General features: G+C 48.2%; 1 protein-coding gene across 1 annotated transcript in view; it reads left to right on the top strand.

Moving 5' to 3' along the window:
* Window positions 1-13,975, top strand: part of ALK (ALK receptor tyrosine kinase) — a 684,520-nt gene that overhangs the window by 556,371 nt on the left and 114,174 nt on the right. The window contains exons 6-8 of the mRNA XM_025927337.2: window positions 1,464-1,595; window positions 9,039-9,170; window positions 11,473-11,573. Of these exons, the coding sequence (XP_025783122.1) occupies window positions 1,464-1,595; window positions 9,039-9,170; window positions 11,473-11,573 (365 nt within the window). The remainder of the gene's footprint in view (window positions 1-1,463; window positions 1,596-9,038; window positions 9,171-11,472; window positions 11,574-13,975) is intronic.

Below are 13,975 nucleotides of genomic sequence, written 5' to 3'. Positions count from 1 at the left end.
GTAAACAGGCTGGACTTGGTGTTAGTTTCAGTTGCAACTGAAATGAACCAGAAAATCATAGAATTTTAGATATTTTTTTTAATGTTTATTTATTTTTGAGACAGAGAGAGACAGAGTGCAAGTGTGGGAGGGGCAGAGAGAGAGGGAGACACAGAATCTGAAACAGGCTCCAGGCTCTGAGCTGTCAGCACAGAGCCCGACGCAGGGCTCGAACCCACGAACCGTGAGATCATGACCTGAGCCGAAGTCGGATGCTTAACCTGGAATTTTAGATATTAACGATGAGCTAACCTGGAGAGTACCACATCACAATCAGCTGGGAGGTTGCACTGAAATGAAATTTAACAAAGGGGAGTCTAAGCTCACAACCAGGGTTGGAGAAACATCCCCCCCTCCCCATATATGAAGCTCAGAGAGGCTGTGGAACCCAGCCAAGTGGGAATCCTGGTCACCCTCACCCCCACCCAGCTGAGCATTGAGGCAGGTGGGATGGGGGTGGGGAGACTGCTGAGGCACCAGCTGCCATGCGGAAGGAGCTAGAAAAGAAGACAGAGTGCAAGGCCACTGGACTTGGGGGGTCGGCCCGGGTGGGCCCTGCCTGCTCATCTCCACGGGAGCCAAAGGCTGCCCCCATCCCCCCAAACCAAGAGCTACCTGGCAGGAGGCACACTCAGAAAAACAGAAAAACAAGCCAGGCCCTTGCTAGGTGGTCTCCAGGCAAAGTTCCCCATTTAGCAGGGCAGGCCGGTCCAGGCCAACTTAAGCCTGGTTCTCTGGGGTCACAGGTTAATTCATTATTATAACCCATTGTTCTTGACACAGAAACAAATAGCTGCTAATAGGTTCATTATAAATGGCTCCTTCTCTCTTCTGCCACTGGATAATATGATTTATATGAGATTTATGATTTATATAAAAATTTCAGAATGGACCTTAGAAATATCATCAAAATCCCTCCTTTTATAGATGGGGAGACAGAGGGCCAGACAGAGGAGAGATAGGTTCAGCATCACACAGCTGGTCCAACAACAGAAAGTGCTGTATGTTTCTAGAACCACTCCAGTGGTACATCTGGAGTCAAGAACTGTGGGAGATACACTGGACCAGATATGCCCCAAACCTGACCTCGTGGGTATAGCTGTATGTGTGCAGATGAGACTACAGGCTCTCCACCTGGCACACTGAAGCCAGGGGTGGAGGACCCCAGAGTGCTGGGGGGATGTGGACCTACCTAGGCCCACTCTGCTATTCACCATCACTAGAAAGTGGGGGTTTAGGGACAGGGTGTTAGGGCTTTGCCTTCCTCTTGGCCTCCTGGTGTTGGTTGGCCCTGCGTGTAGCCAGATTGGGCGTGTCAGCCAGACCTTGGGATGTGAAGGGCAGGGCAGAGTGATGCTGTCCCTGAGCCTTCCCACAGCGCCACCCGAACTGACCAGGGGCATGTGTCTCTGTGTGCTCTCCAGGAACATCCCCGGGCTCCAAGATGGCCTTGCAGAGTTCCTTCACCTGCTGGAATGGGACAGTCCTCCAGCTCGGGCAGGCCTGCGACTTCCACCGGGACTGCGCCCAGGGAGAAGACGAGGGCCAGCTGTGCAGTGAGTAGATGGGGCTGCCCTCCACCCCAGCCCAGCCCGCACCTACACCCCCCTGCCCCCATCACCCCGGGCACGAGAACTTAGACACCCTCCCTTACACCCAGTGCTACCTGTGTGCCGTCAGTGACGACTTCCAAAAGCTACACAGTCTCCAAGAGACAGAGCCAAGATCTGCATCTAGAAACAGGAGCACAGAATTTAAGAACCAAACAAGATCATGTAGCTCATGCTGTCAGCATCCTAGTGGCACAGAGAAGGTGTGCAGGATAAAGCCTAACTCAGGAACATGAGCCCCCCTGTGCCCAGACTCCCCTCCCTTTTCAGGCCTTATCTTCCACCACCCACCTAGCCCTCCAATCCTCCTGGTCTTCCGTGTGCCTCAGCGCCTGCTGGATCAGACCCCTTCCCCGCTCCAGCACACCTCCATGGCTTTGCTCGTGCGATACCCCTGGCCAGAGTGCCCCTTCCTCCTTGGGTCACCTCCAGAGTCAGTCCTTCTGGGAAGCCTCCTCTAATGCCTCCCACAAGTACCACGCCAACAAATATAGCTGGCTTTTCCTCTCGACTCCCTCCGTTGGTGTATCCATCCATCCACTGCGTGTCCCTTCTTTTTTATTAACAGCTTTTTAGAAATACAATTCATATACCATACAACTCACCCACTTCAATTGGACACATAAGTGTTTTTTAGTATAGTCCCAAGGCTGTGCAACCATCACCACAATCTAATTTTAGAACATTTTTATCACTTCAAAGGTAACCCCTAGCAATCTTTCCTCATTTCCCTCCAATCTCCCCTCCCCTACTCCCCCCCAGGGGCCGCTAGCCCTAAGCAACCCCTAATCTACTTTCTGTTTCTATAGATTTGCCTATTCTGGGCATTTCATATAAATGGAATCATACAATATGTATTCTTTGTGATTAACTTCTTTCACTCGGCATAATGTTTTCAAGGCCCATTCTTGTTGTGTCGTGTAAGGATCTCATTCCTTTTTACTGCCAAGTACTATTTCATTGTATGTCTATTAGCACATTTTGTTCATCTATTCATCGGTTGATGGGTATTTTGGTTGTTTCTACTTTCTGGCTGTTGTGAATTATGCTGCTTTGAACATTCCTGTACAAATTTTTATATAGACAGATGTTTTCTTTTCTCTTGGGTACATGCCTAGGAGTAAATTGCGGGGTCAACACTGTATTTAACATTTTTTTTAAGTTTATTTATTTATTTTGAGAGAGAGAGAGTAGGGGAGGGAGAGAGAGAAAGAGACAATATCCCAAGCAGGCTCTGCACTGTCAGCCCAGAGCCCAGTGCAAGGCTTGAACTCAACGAATCATGAGGTCATGACCTGAGCCGAAATCAAGAGTCAGATACTTAGCTGACTGAACCACTTGGGCACCCCTGTATTTAACATTTAAAAGAACTTCCAGGCTGTTTTTCAAGGTAGCTACACCATGTGACATTCCACCAGTAATGTATGAAGTTTCTAATTTCTCTACATCCTCATCGACACTTATTACAATCTGTCTTTTCATTTCTGCCATGCTAGTGGGTGTGTACCTATTCCATTTCCTGGAGGTGGTTTCCACATCTCTCTGCCTCACCATGGGCAGATTGGATCTGTTTCTCTTCCCCATACCAGTATCTCCTGGCACAGCATAGGTGGTCACTATTTGTTGATTCAAATGACTAAATGAGTCAGGACACTTGGTTTCCATGGACCAAAACCAACTGCTGAGATTTCACTGATAGCTGGGGGCAGGGTTAGACTCCCAGCCCAGTGCTCATTCCGGCCCGAATCCGGTGTTCTCGGCAGCTGCCTGGTTACGAGTATACACTCGAGAGGTTTTTACATTTATGCCAGGGAAAGCACAAACACTTATAAAACACATATATTGAGAGCTACAAAATGTACTAGAGCCCACAGCAGGGATGAATAACAGGCACCTGTCTTTAGACTGCTGAAAATCCAGCACAGGGGAAAGGACCGAAGCCACAGAGTTGCATTAGGGAAAGGATGTAGCACATGCATGCCTGGGGTACACTGGGGCCCAGACACAGGAGCAAATGCCTCGCCCCTCAGATGCACTGGCCCTAAGACATTGTGGCCTGCAAAATAGCTTTAAAAAGTTAACAGTATCCCCCATATCACCTGCAGGACAGGTTTTCCCTTGGGGGAGAAAAGGTTTTATTTATTCTCTTTTAAATGAAGCAATAAAGAAAATCCATTTTTCAATTTGAAAAACTTCCTTTTTAGATAAAACTTCCCAGTGAAGTTTTCCAATAATGATGGAATTGTGGTTGTTTAGATAAAACTCAGTAAAGACTTACAGGTAAGCCCTTTGTTTATCCCACACTGTTCCTGGCCTTTCTTCACAAAGCTCTCACTCGACATGTGGACCAAAATGAAGCCAGCCCACCCATGTTGTCCTGGGCAGGGGTCTGCGTGTGTCTCTCTAGTTACTGGTCTCTGCAGTGTTTCCAGCAGTGCATCTGAGCTGTGTGATTTTGCTTTTGCCTTTTTAAAGTTTTTTGATTCCCACTTCCCAGCTGGGACACAGGTCAGGCCAGCCATGCCCTGGTTTACAATTGGGAAAATGAAAGCACAGAGAAGGTAATTGATTTGTTCAGGGTCACACAGCATGTCAGGAACAGAGCCATGATTAGAGTGATGAGTCTGTGGGATCCAGCCCATTACTGTAGGCTCAGGGCATTCTCTTACCATTCTAGGGCTGCTGTTAATGGATTTCCAAGGCCAACTCCAAGCTTGAGGACAGCCTGGCTCCAGAATGGAGGGCAGGTTCCTGAGGCCCAGAGACCTTTCCAGCCACACTTGAAAAGCTGCTCTGACCAGCTCTCAGAATGACAGTTCTACCCTGGAGAAACCCCTACTGAGTTCTTTGCTACAGAAATCAGTTGCTAGGAAGAGAAGTTCAATTCAGAAGGAGGGTTATTTCGATCTTTTTGCCACTCTGATCTTGGCAGTACTCTTAGCAAATATTCTTTCCTTTCTAGTGTGTCCCATTTTGTCTGGCGTTTTTGCAGTTTTCCCATCACATTGACCAGTGTTGATTCTAGAAAACATCCCCATGAAGAAGAAGAAGAAGAAGAAGAAGAAGAAGAAGACGACGACTTATTGAGCATTTACTGGGTGCCAGATACTTTTCATATATGAATTTATTTCGTCCTCAGAACAATCCTATGAGATGCTACTATACCCTTCTTAGAGATGAGGAAGCTAAAGTCCATGAAGCTGTTAGCCAGCGTGAACCACTGCAAGCCAGACTCATTTGTTATCTGAGTTTCCAGTGGTTGATTATGCAAGCCCAACACTAGCTACGTATCTACCCAGGAAAAAGAGGAGGAAGGGAAAAAGTCAGGGAAGGTCCAGGGCTCTGCCACCACATTTCTAAGTGGGGGAGAGGGGGCGTCAGATCATTTATCTTCACCCTCTGGGCCTATTTCCTCGCTGTAATATGACTTGGAACATGACACCCACTGATGTCTTGATGTTTGTGATGCATTTAGGACCTCATCCTTACCAGGTAGTCTGGAACCTGTTAGAACGTCTTCTCTGGGAAACTGGTCACCCAAGCCTTGCTGGGAATGTCCAGTTCTAAGGAACCTGCATGAGGGTCATGAATCTCTAGCCAATGCAGTCAACTATGCCCTGCCATGGCTGGAATTTGGGGGGAGTGGGGGGAGTAGGTTGTATGCCATCAACCCCAGCCTCAACTCCCCACACTTGCTCCAGAAGGAAGTCCACACACAGCTTCATTCAGATTATTACACTCAACCTTGAGCAACATTTCAAGCCAGGATAAGTGGGAGACCTGACATGGAGGTGGCAGTGCCTTGCCCTTCTGCATCCAATCATGAATGTGTCCATTCACACCACATCCTTCAAACCACAAACATATGCCATCCTCCTTCCTGCTTTCCAGTTAAGCATTGCTGATCCAAGTGAGATATCCTGGAACACTGGAACCCGTAAAAGGGTGTGTTGAGGGTTCCCTGTGTGTCAAACAACAGCTTCAGTGGTGTGGCATGCCCCAGAAAAGGGTCAGGTGTCTCCACTTTGTCCCCTGATAGGTCACTGACTCACTTCCCCTTCACGTAACCAATAATCTCATCTGTTTGGTGGGGATTCTCTTCCTGACAGGCAAAAGCAATTTTTCAAAGTTTATTTCTTTATTGTAAAATAAAACATGTTGGTTGTAAAATATTTGGAAAAACTAGAAAAGTACACAGGAGAAAATAACTACTGCCTGTAATCCTCCCTCTCAGACATTCAGAAATAACCATAATATGATGATGTATTTCTTCTAGCATTTTTTCCCATGACTCTATATTTTCATGGAAATGTATAACACGTATTTATCAAAAATGTTAACAGAGCTGTCATGCAGGAAGGAAAAGAAGTAGTGTCATTTGGCCTGGAGTTTACACTTGGCAGCTTCCTGTAACTTCTGCTGAGGCCACATCTTCGTGACCCTACCAATTTGTCTCTCTTACAATGGAATCAGGTGTCATGATTGCCAAATGTTGCAGGATTGATTGATTGACCCCCACATAGCCTGACTTGGCCATTCAGCCAGTGAAGTAAGAGGATCAGATAGGGCAGTGCTTCTCAGCCACCAAGGTGCCTAGGAACCACCTGGAAACCATTAAAAATGCAGATTTTTGACTCAGTAGGTGGTGATGGGGGTGGTGGACCTGAGATTGCACACTTCTAACAGTTTCACCGGTGATGCTGGTGTGGCTGGTCCTTCAGCCACATTTTGAATAGTGAAGGGTTAGATGCCTGAATCCACTCCCCTTGTATTCAGCAAATAAGTATGTCAGTCCTACAGCATGGCAAGCGCTGAGTAGGTGCTTGGGGTGAATGAGAGGAGAAAGGCATCATCAAAGGAGTTGAAACCATTGTACTCAACTCTGTGTGCCAACGTTGTGCTCAGCCATTGGCCCTGACAGCAGTGTCCCAAACCTGGCCTAATCCATCAAGGGTTCTGATGTCCCCCACCCCACCAGCTTCCTTGGGAGTGGCTTCTCCCTGAGCACACACCTGCTGTGCTGGCAAGTGGCAGTAACCCTCTCCTCCTGCACCTCATCCCACTCTGCGAGGTTTTCAGAATCACATAAATTGTCCACCGACCCAACTATTTTGTCTAATTCCTCTTTATTCAATCAGCCGTAAAGAAAGTGGCTTCCAATCCCAGCTCACCCTGGATCCTGTGCAAAGCTAGGACAAGGGTGGGCTTCCAGAAGGTGGAGAGTGCCAATAGCTTTCCTCATTCCTGTTCAGGTGGAAGGCATAGGCAGAGCTACCATGGGCATTTCTAGAGAGGCAGCTGAGGGACCTGTCTCTGCCCCCAGGGCAGTGTTGGCTATGTCAGTTCATCCTCTGACAAGGTCCCCTGAGCCAGGAGTGAACAATGACTAGTAATGCCACCACCACTCTGTATTTGCTCAACTCTGTTTACAAAATTCCACACTCTGCCTTATTTTACCCTCAAAACAGCCCTGTGAAATAGACACTACTATTACCCTATTTTACAGATGAGGGAGCTAAGTGTTTGAGGAAAAGAAGTGCCTTGCCTAGAGTCACCAGCAGAAAGCAGCAGGTTAGGGCTAGAACCAGGGATCCAGATCCCAGGACCATTGAGGTATCGACATCCATAGTTGGGCTGACTTCTCTGTCTCTGCCTTCTAAAAGGGGAAGGAGGGAGTGATAAGCTGTAAAAGGCTTCAACCCAGCTCCTCCTTCTACCAGGAGCCATTGCCTGCTAGAATCTTCCATCATGGTTCCTGGTTGAAAGCACACTTGTAAAGGACGCTTCATGGAAGGTCACTTCCAGCTACCAGTTAGTTTTTGCAAAAGAAGTGGATGTGGGGTCCCTTGAGGGGGCATAAAAAATAAAACAGAAAGATCTCCTTAGCTTTTGGATTTTTAATCAGAGGAACATGCGGGGCTTGGGGGAAAATGATTTCTTCAGGGGGGTATAAATGGGAAGAGATGCTCAAAGTCAGTGACAGCCGGTTTTAATTTATAATTCTGCCTCTGTGTGAAATGCACAGAGAATCAGGGGGAAATGAGTAATAATTCACTAAGGTGCTGTCACAGCCAGGAAGCGTTAGGGCCCTCTTTGTCAGCCTGCCATTGCCGGGAAGGCTGAGACAGAGGAAGGACACAGAGAGCAGTGGGTCCAGCTAGAGCGCCTTTCCTCCTGCTCAGAGACTTAGCCCTGCTGCTTCTCCCTAGCCTGGCCTGGGGCCGTTGGTGCTATCGGAATAGCCTGGAATGGCCCACCAGCTCCTCAGACTGGGTGCCTTCCCTGCAGCCATTCTCTGAGCAAGCTGCAGAATGTGAGCTCTCTCTGACCCTCTTCTCCTTTCCTCCTCCTTCTGAGGGCACCTGGGAAATATATGGTCATAAAGCTGATTGTGGCCTTTTCAATGGGACCTGAGGTCAGCTTGATATAGAGAAAAGGGTAACAGGGCCCTTTATGCTGAGTCAACAGATGATATAAAAAGGCCCCATGGCTGGCATTGCTTGGTTGGGATAAGGTAGGTTAGAGCAGTAATAAGCCATTCCTAAATTTCAGGGGCTAACATAACATTGACAGTACCTATGCACCAAAGCGGGGGGTCTCCACAGGATCTCTCGGGGCCCCAGGCCCCACCATCTGACAGCAGTGGTCTCAGGGACGGGAATGCCCCTTGGCCACCTGAGCAGGGAGAGAGAGACCAAAGAATTGCACAGGGGCTCTTCACAGCCTCCATCCAGAAGAGACACACATCACTTCTGCTCACATTCCATGGGCTGGGGCTATTCATGTGGCTTCCCTTAATTGGAAGGGGGGGTGGGAAAGAAAGGGAAACAAATAGAAAATTTGAGCAATATGTGTCTCTGCAGACAGGGGTGACTTGAGGGACGCAACCAACTCCCACCAACTCTACCCCTGCCACCATCACATTCTTGTCATTGTGTCTGCCATCAGAAATCTGTTCCAGTGCCTTCTCCTGGGGTAACATTCGTGCTCGATCAGAATAAGGAGCACAGATTCAGAAGCAGATCTTAGGGCTAGAGCCAGGGATCCCGTGTTACCTGCTGGCTGTGTGACCTTGGTCAGATTGTTTAACATTCCTGAGCTCTCCTCTCTCACATATAAAACTGGTTTATCCCCATGCTGCCACACTATTATTTCTTTTTACTGCTATTTTATTTTCTGAAGATCAGAAAAATTGTAAACCTTCACATGTACCAGTTAAGGACTGGGGCTTCTTTTCATTGTCATCAGTATTATTAGAATCAAGGGTCCAGCTAGGGAGCTGTTGTTGATAAGGATACTTTGGTCATGCCTGACTCATCTTACTTGACATTGGCATATTTTGCTTTTAGCCGTCCTGGAAATGACCATATCCCTGTGCTCTTGTTGCAGGTAAACTCCCTGCTGGGTTTTACTGCAACTTCGAAGATGGCTTCTGTGGCTGGACCCAGGGCACGCTCGCACCCCACGCCTCCCAGTGGCAGGTCAGGACCCTGAAGGATGCCCGGGTCCAGGACCACCAAGGTACTGCTGCTCTTTTCCCTTCCCCCTGGTGCCCATCTGGCCAGACAAGAGATTTAGGACACCACCCCAGAGAAGCTGGAGCTCTCCACCCCTGCAGGGTGACCTCCCCACCCCAGCGCAGGTGACTGCCCAAAGCTTGCCTTGAGGTGTTCACACACAGTTCCCTCTTCAGACCTCCCAGGCTTCCGAATGATTAAATCAGGACAAGGTAGTCTCCCCTTTTGTTCCCTAAGATGAGACTCTGGATGAAGGATTAGCTAAAAGATAAGAAGAATAGTGGCAACAATAGTAATAATCCATTCATTCAACAAGTGTTTGTTAAGGACCTACTATGTGTCTGGCGCATAACTCACTGAGAGGTAAGGAAAACTATAGCTCTCTATGGGGAGGCTGAGGCACAGGGAGGCTTTATGTCATTGGGCCCAGGGTTGTGCCCTGAGAATCTTGCCCCACATCTGATCTGTTCCCTGGAGCCCAGCTTCCTCAGCCATACCCACCATCCTTGCCCAGCTCAAGCTGGCAACTCCCACACTCCCAGTGCCAGAGCCTCTCCTCCCCCTGCCTCTGCTTGGCTTCCAGAAGGGCAGGGACCTCCACACATCCAAGAGATGGCCACCCACACCTAGGTGAGCTGACTCCACACCTGGAGACACAGCTGGGTCATGGAACAAGGGAAGGCCTGTGAGGCCAACACAGCTCCCAAGTTCTGGCTGCTGGAGAAGCCAGACCACCCGGCCACGGGCCCAGCCTTGGGCTGTACCCAGTACTAGGCCTGAGCAGGTCCTGCGGCCCACCTCTCTGCAGGATAGAGCTGGGCTTAGAGGTGGGGGTTCTCTCTCTCCTTCCCTCCCCTGCATTTGTCTGCTCTTTGTGGAGCTATAGTCCCTTGTACCAAATCCCTCTTTGCAAGCAAAGATCATACATCCTATGGATCCCTTTAAGAATTAATAATGATGATGATGATGATTAAGGTATGAGAGAGAACCATGTCCTGATCAACCACTGGGGATCCCAGAGCCCGTGCAGTCCTATCCTGGCTAACTGCTCCTGAAAGAGCTGGCTTTGACCGTGAGGAAGCAGGCTGAGTTACCACAGCCCCAGGAGAGTTCTGCAGGCCCCTCAGCAGAGAGAAGGCCCCTGGAGCTCCCGTTTCTCCTCCTGATCCCACACTGTCATCCTCAGCACCTTACTGAGGAGCAGAGAACAGACACAGAGCTCGAAGTCAGACATGATCGTCATGTTTCTGCTGTTTGGAAGCCCCCAACAGCACCCATAGCAAATAAGCATCCAACCCTGGCTCAGTAGCTCTAGGGACTGGGCTTTCACTGCCTCCTAAAGCAGTCCTTCTGTCAAAGACCAGTGTTCCTTTCCTGGAGAGAAGCTCCACCACTCTGTAAATTCTACCCATGGATCATACTTTCTGTCTCCTGGAGCCCCACAGAACTCAACTACTCTCTGTCTCACCAAAGCAGCTCTTCAGATATTTGAAGGCAATAGCTGCTACCCACCCACCACAGGAGACTCTTTCTCTCCCTAGTCACAGATTCTTCCTCAAGGATGGGCCATATGCCCTCTAGGATTGCTGGCTGGTCTTGGTTACTCTGCTCTGGACCCATTTGAATTTGTTACTTGGTAGTAATCCAATATCAGACTTTGCTAAGAAAGAACAGCAGAACTGAATGAGTAAAGTTCTTTACAGGGTTCTGTGACACCCCTGAAAGGCTGGGGGGAGTGCTCTGGCTCCCATCTCCATAGAACTGACCACCTACAAAACCCTGTACAGTTCCTGGAGATTTACAGTTGCTTCTTCCCTGCCATGTGGGGTTGTTGGGGGTTTATGTTCTCCCAGATTTTCAGGCAGATACATGCTTAGAAAACATAAGAAATATGACTTCCTGTTCATGTCATAGGGTACAGGATGACCTGGTGGAAAAGAGTGAAGGTCATGCAGACCCTGGGAAGGCAGAGGGCCAACAGGAGTGTAATGGGGAGAGGAGGGGCTGGGAGAGGTCAGCGTGCTTCAGGCTGCTCCTGGGCTGTGCGCTAAAGCTGGTGACCTTGGGAGGTCAGGGATGCAGTAGCCCAGATGTATGGTGCTGGGATATTGCAGGGCATTTGGAATGAAGACCTTTGCGTGAGCCAAGTTTTATTGATGGTGACAAGTAGGCTGTCTTATCCACTGGAGGCAGCAGAAAACTGTGTCCTCAAAGGTGTACCACGCCTAGAGAAGAATGGGCAGAGCCCCAAGGCCCTTCAGTGCATGAGGGTGGTGCATTTCTGACTCTTTTTCTCTCTGCCCCAGGCCATGCCCTGTTGCTCAGCACTACTGATGTCCCTACTTCTGAAAGTGCTACAGTGACCAGCACTACGTTTCCCGCCCCGATGAAGAACTCTCCATGTGAGGCAAGTCTCAGTGCTCCCCTACTTCCTGGACTTCTCCTCCTACCCCTCACCTTGGGCGCTTCCAGATGAACCCAAACATCAGCAAAGTAGCCTGGATGGTTGGGCTGCTTGTGCTCCTGGGGGGAGGATACAATGGCATTTTTGTCATATTTGCAGAGAGCATGCACCAACATGGTGGAGTCCCATCTGCAGAGAATCTTACCTCAAACACCCATGCTCAGCCACACTGAACTCTTTGCAGCAGGGCCTTGATCTAAGCAAACCCAGAAAATATTTCCAAAACATAACAGGGCAGGGTAATAGTGATCTACAAAAGACTTTCTACAATATCAAGCTCTTGTAATATGTTTCAGATTTTATAGAGCATCAAAAATTTGATCTACATAAATTTCACTAAGACATCAGTAGCATTCAGTAAGGTCCCCTCCAAAGCCACTTACCCAGATGGTTCCTATGGCAGTTACCTTTTTAGTGTGGTAGGTCATAATCTCTAGAGAACAAGAAATGTGTTTAGACCCCAAACACGATCCAGTGGTTCAACTCATGGACTCTGGAATCAATTGCCTGAGTCCCAGCTAGGCTCCACCACTGACTGGCTGCACAATTTTCTTGGGCAGTTAATAATCTCTCAGGGCCTCAGTTTCCCCACTGTAAAGTGAGACAGTAGGAGTGCCTACTCTAAAGAGGAGAAGATTAAATAGGTTAATACATATACAGGGCTTATCACGGCTGCTGGCACATCATAACCACGACAGTAGTTAGCCAGCAGTGCCCGGCACCCTGAGTAAACATAGGTAAGGAGGATGGGGGAGCCAAAAACCAGATTCTAAGTTCTCAGAGAGCTCTGCATGCCTGTGCTTCTTTGCACCACCACACGGCACCACATCGACATCTTGCACTTTGTAGAAAACCAACACATAGTTGAGATTTGGCCAGTCCTGTCTTTCTGGAAACTCACAGGAGAAATCCCATCCTGGCTTTGTTTCAGGAATAGCTATGTGCCCCCTGAGCAATTTGTTTCCTTTCAAGCTATGGACATTGTGAGACTGAGCAGACTTGCTTCCCCTCCGCTGGCTGGTCGAAGCCCCAGGGAGATCCGGGAAACAGGCTTCCGCTGCTAAGGGACACAGCCACACTCAAGCCCTCCAGGCTTTTTATGAAATAAAAACTCACCAGCATAAAACACATAAGAATGGAAAAGAAGTATCAGTGACTTTTTTTTTAATCAGAAGAACGGTCACGTTAAATCTGAGGCTCCCCTTTTAGTAAGTAAATAGGGGTTCATGATGTGTAGTCTGTAATCAGCCTTACTCCTGGTTCGATCTTCTAACTCAACATTTACCCAATTTCTCACCCTTTTCTAGTTAGTTTCTGTTACCTTACTAGATGTTATGTATCTCTGGGAGCCACCTTAAGTCCTTTTTGGAGGAAGTCAGGGCACAAATAAATAGATTCATTACATTAACTTGTATTTGAGAAATCACTCTATCTGATGCAGATTGTGGATTACACAGTCATCACTGATATCTCTCAGCACCCCCCACACCCCAATGCCACCCAGAGCAGACACCTAGAAAGGAAGGCTTCTTGAGAGGAAATCTAAATGAGGAGAGATGGTCACCCTTCCTGAGAGGTCAGGGGGATCCTTAAAAGAATTTGATTTTTAAATATACTCTTCACTGTATTTAACATGAGCCTAATTTTAGAATAAGAAATGTCAAGGCTAAAAATGATATTTTTCAAATACTTCATCATTTCCCTGATAACCTTTGGTTGATCAATAGTTTAAACAGGTGTTTTGTTTTACTGGCCTGTTTTATTTTCCCTCCAGTCAAATTTGCTCTGGGCTATTTCTGCTATTTCCTGCCCTTTTCCATAACTCGACTCAGCAGGAGTAATGAAGGGAAGGCAGTGACTCCATTCTGTTCTCAGCTCACAGCTAGTTCACATTCAGATTTTCAGACCATTCATCTACTGCTGATGGGTCTTGAATCCCCAGTGTTGGGGTGAAATGTTTTCATCAGAAAAATAAATAACCAAAATAGAAATACGCATTTCCAGGTCTGTAAGCCTTGCCATTTATTTGATTCAGATCCTAAATGCAGAAGGCATGAAGCTGATTTCTTCCTCCCAGGTTAGCAAATGTCAGTGACAGGGGATGTTGCATCACTGTGTGAACTGTGTGAGGTTAACTCAGGGTCTTCAAACCCCACCAGCCCTCAAGGAGCCTGGCTATGGGGCCCAGGTACGGGAAGGGGACACTTCCTGTACCTAGGCCCTACAGGTACAGGGTAGAGATGGGTGAAAGTCTCTGGTGAAGGTCAAGCCCACAGGGACTAAGAGGCTGGCTAAGCTCCAGGGCTGACGCCCACCACTGAGTGTCGTCTCTAAACGCAGACTAG

Source organism: Puma concolor, chromosome A3 (genome assembly GCF_028749965.1).
Source record: "Puma concolor isolate L17-30 chromosome A3, mPumCon1.1.hap2, whole genome shotgun sequence".
In the NCBI taxonomy this organism is placed as follows: domain Eukaryota; kingdom Metazoa; phylum Chordata; class Mammalia; order Carnivora; family Felidae; genus Puma; species Puma concolor.
The sequence above is the reverse complement of the archived record's forward strand: the minus strand, read 5'-3'. Positions and strand labels throughout refer to the sequence as shown.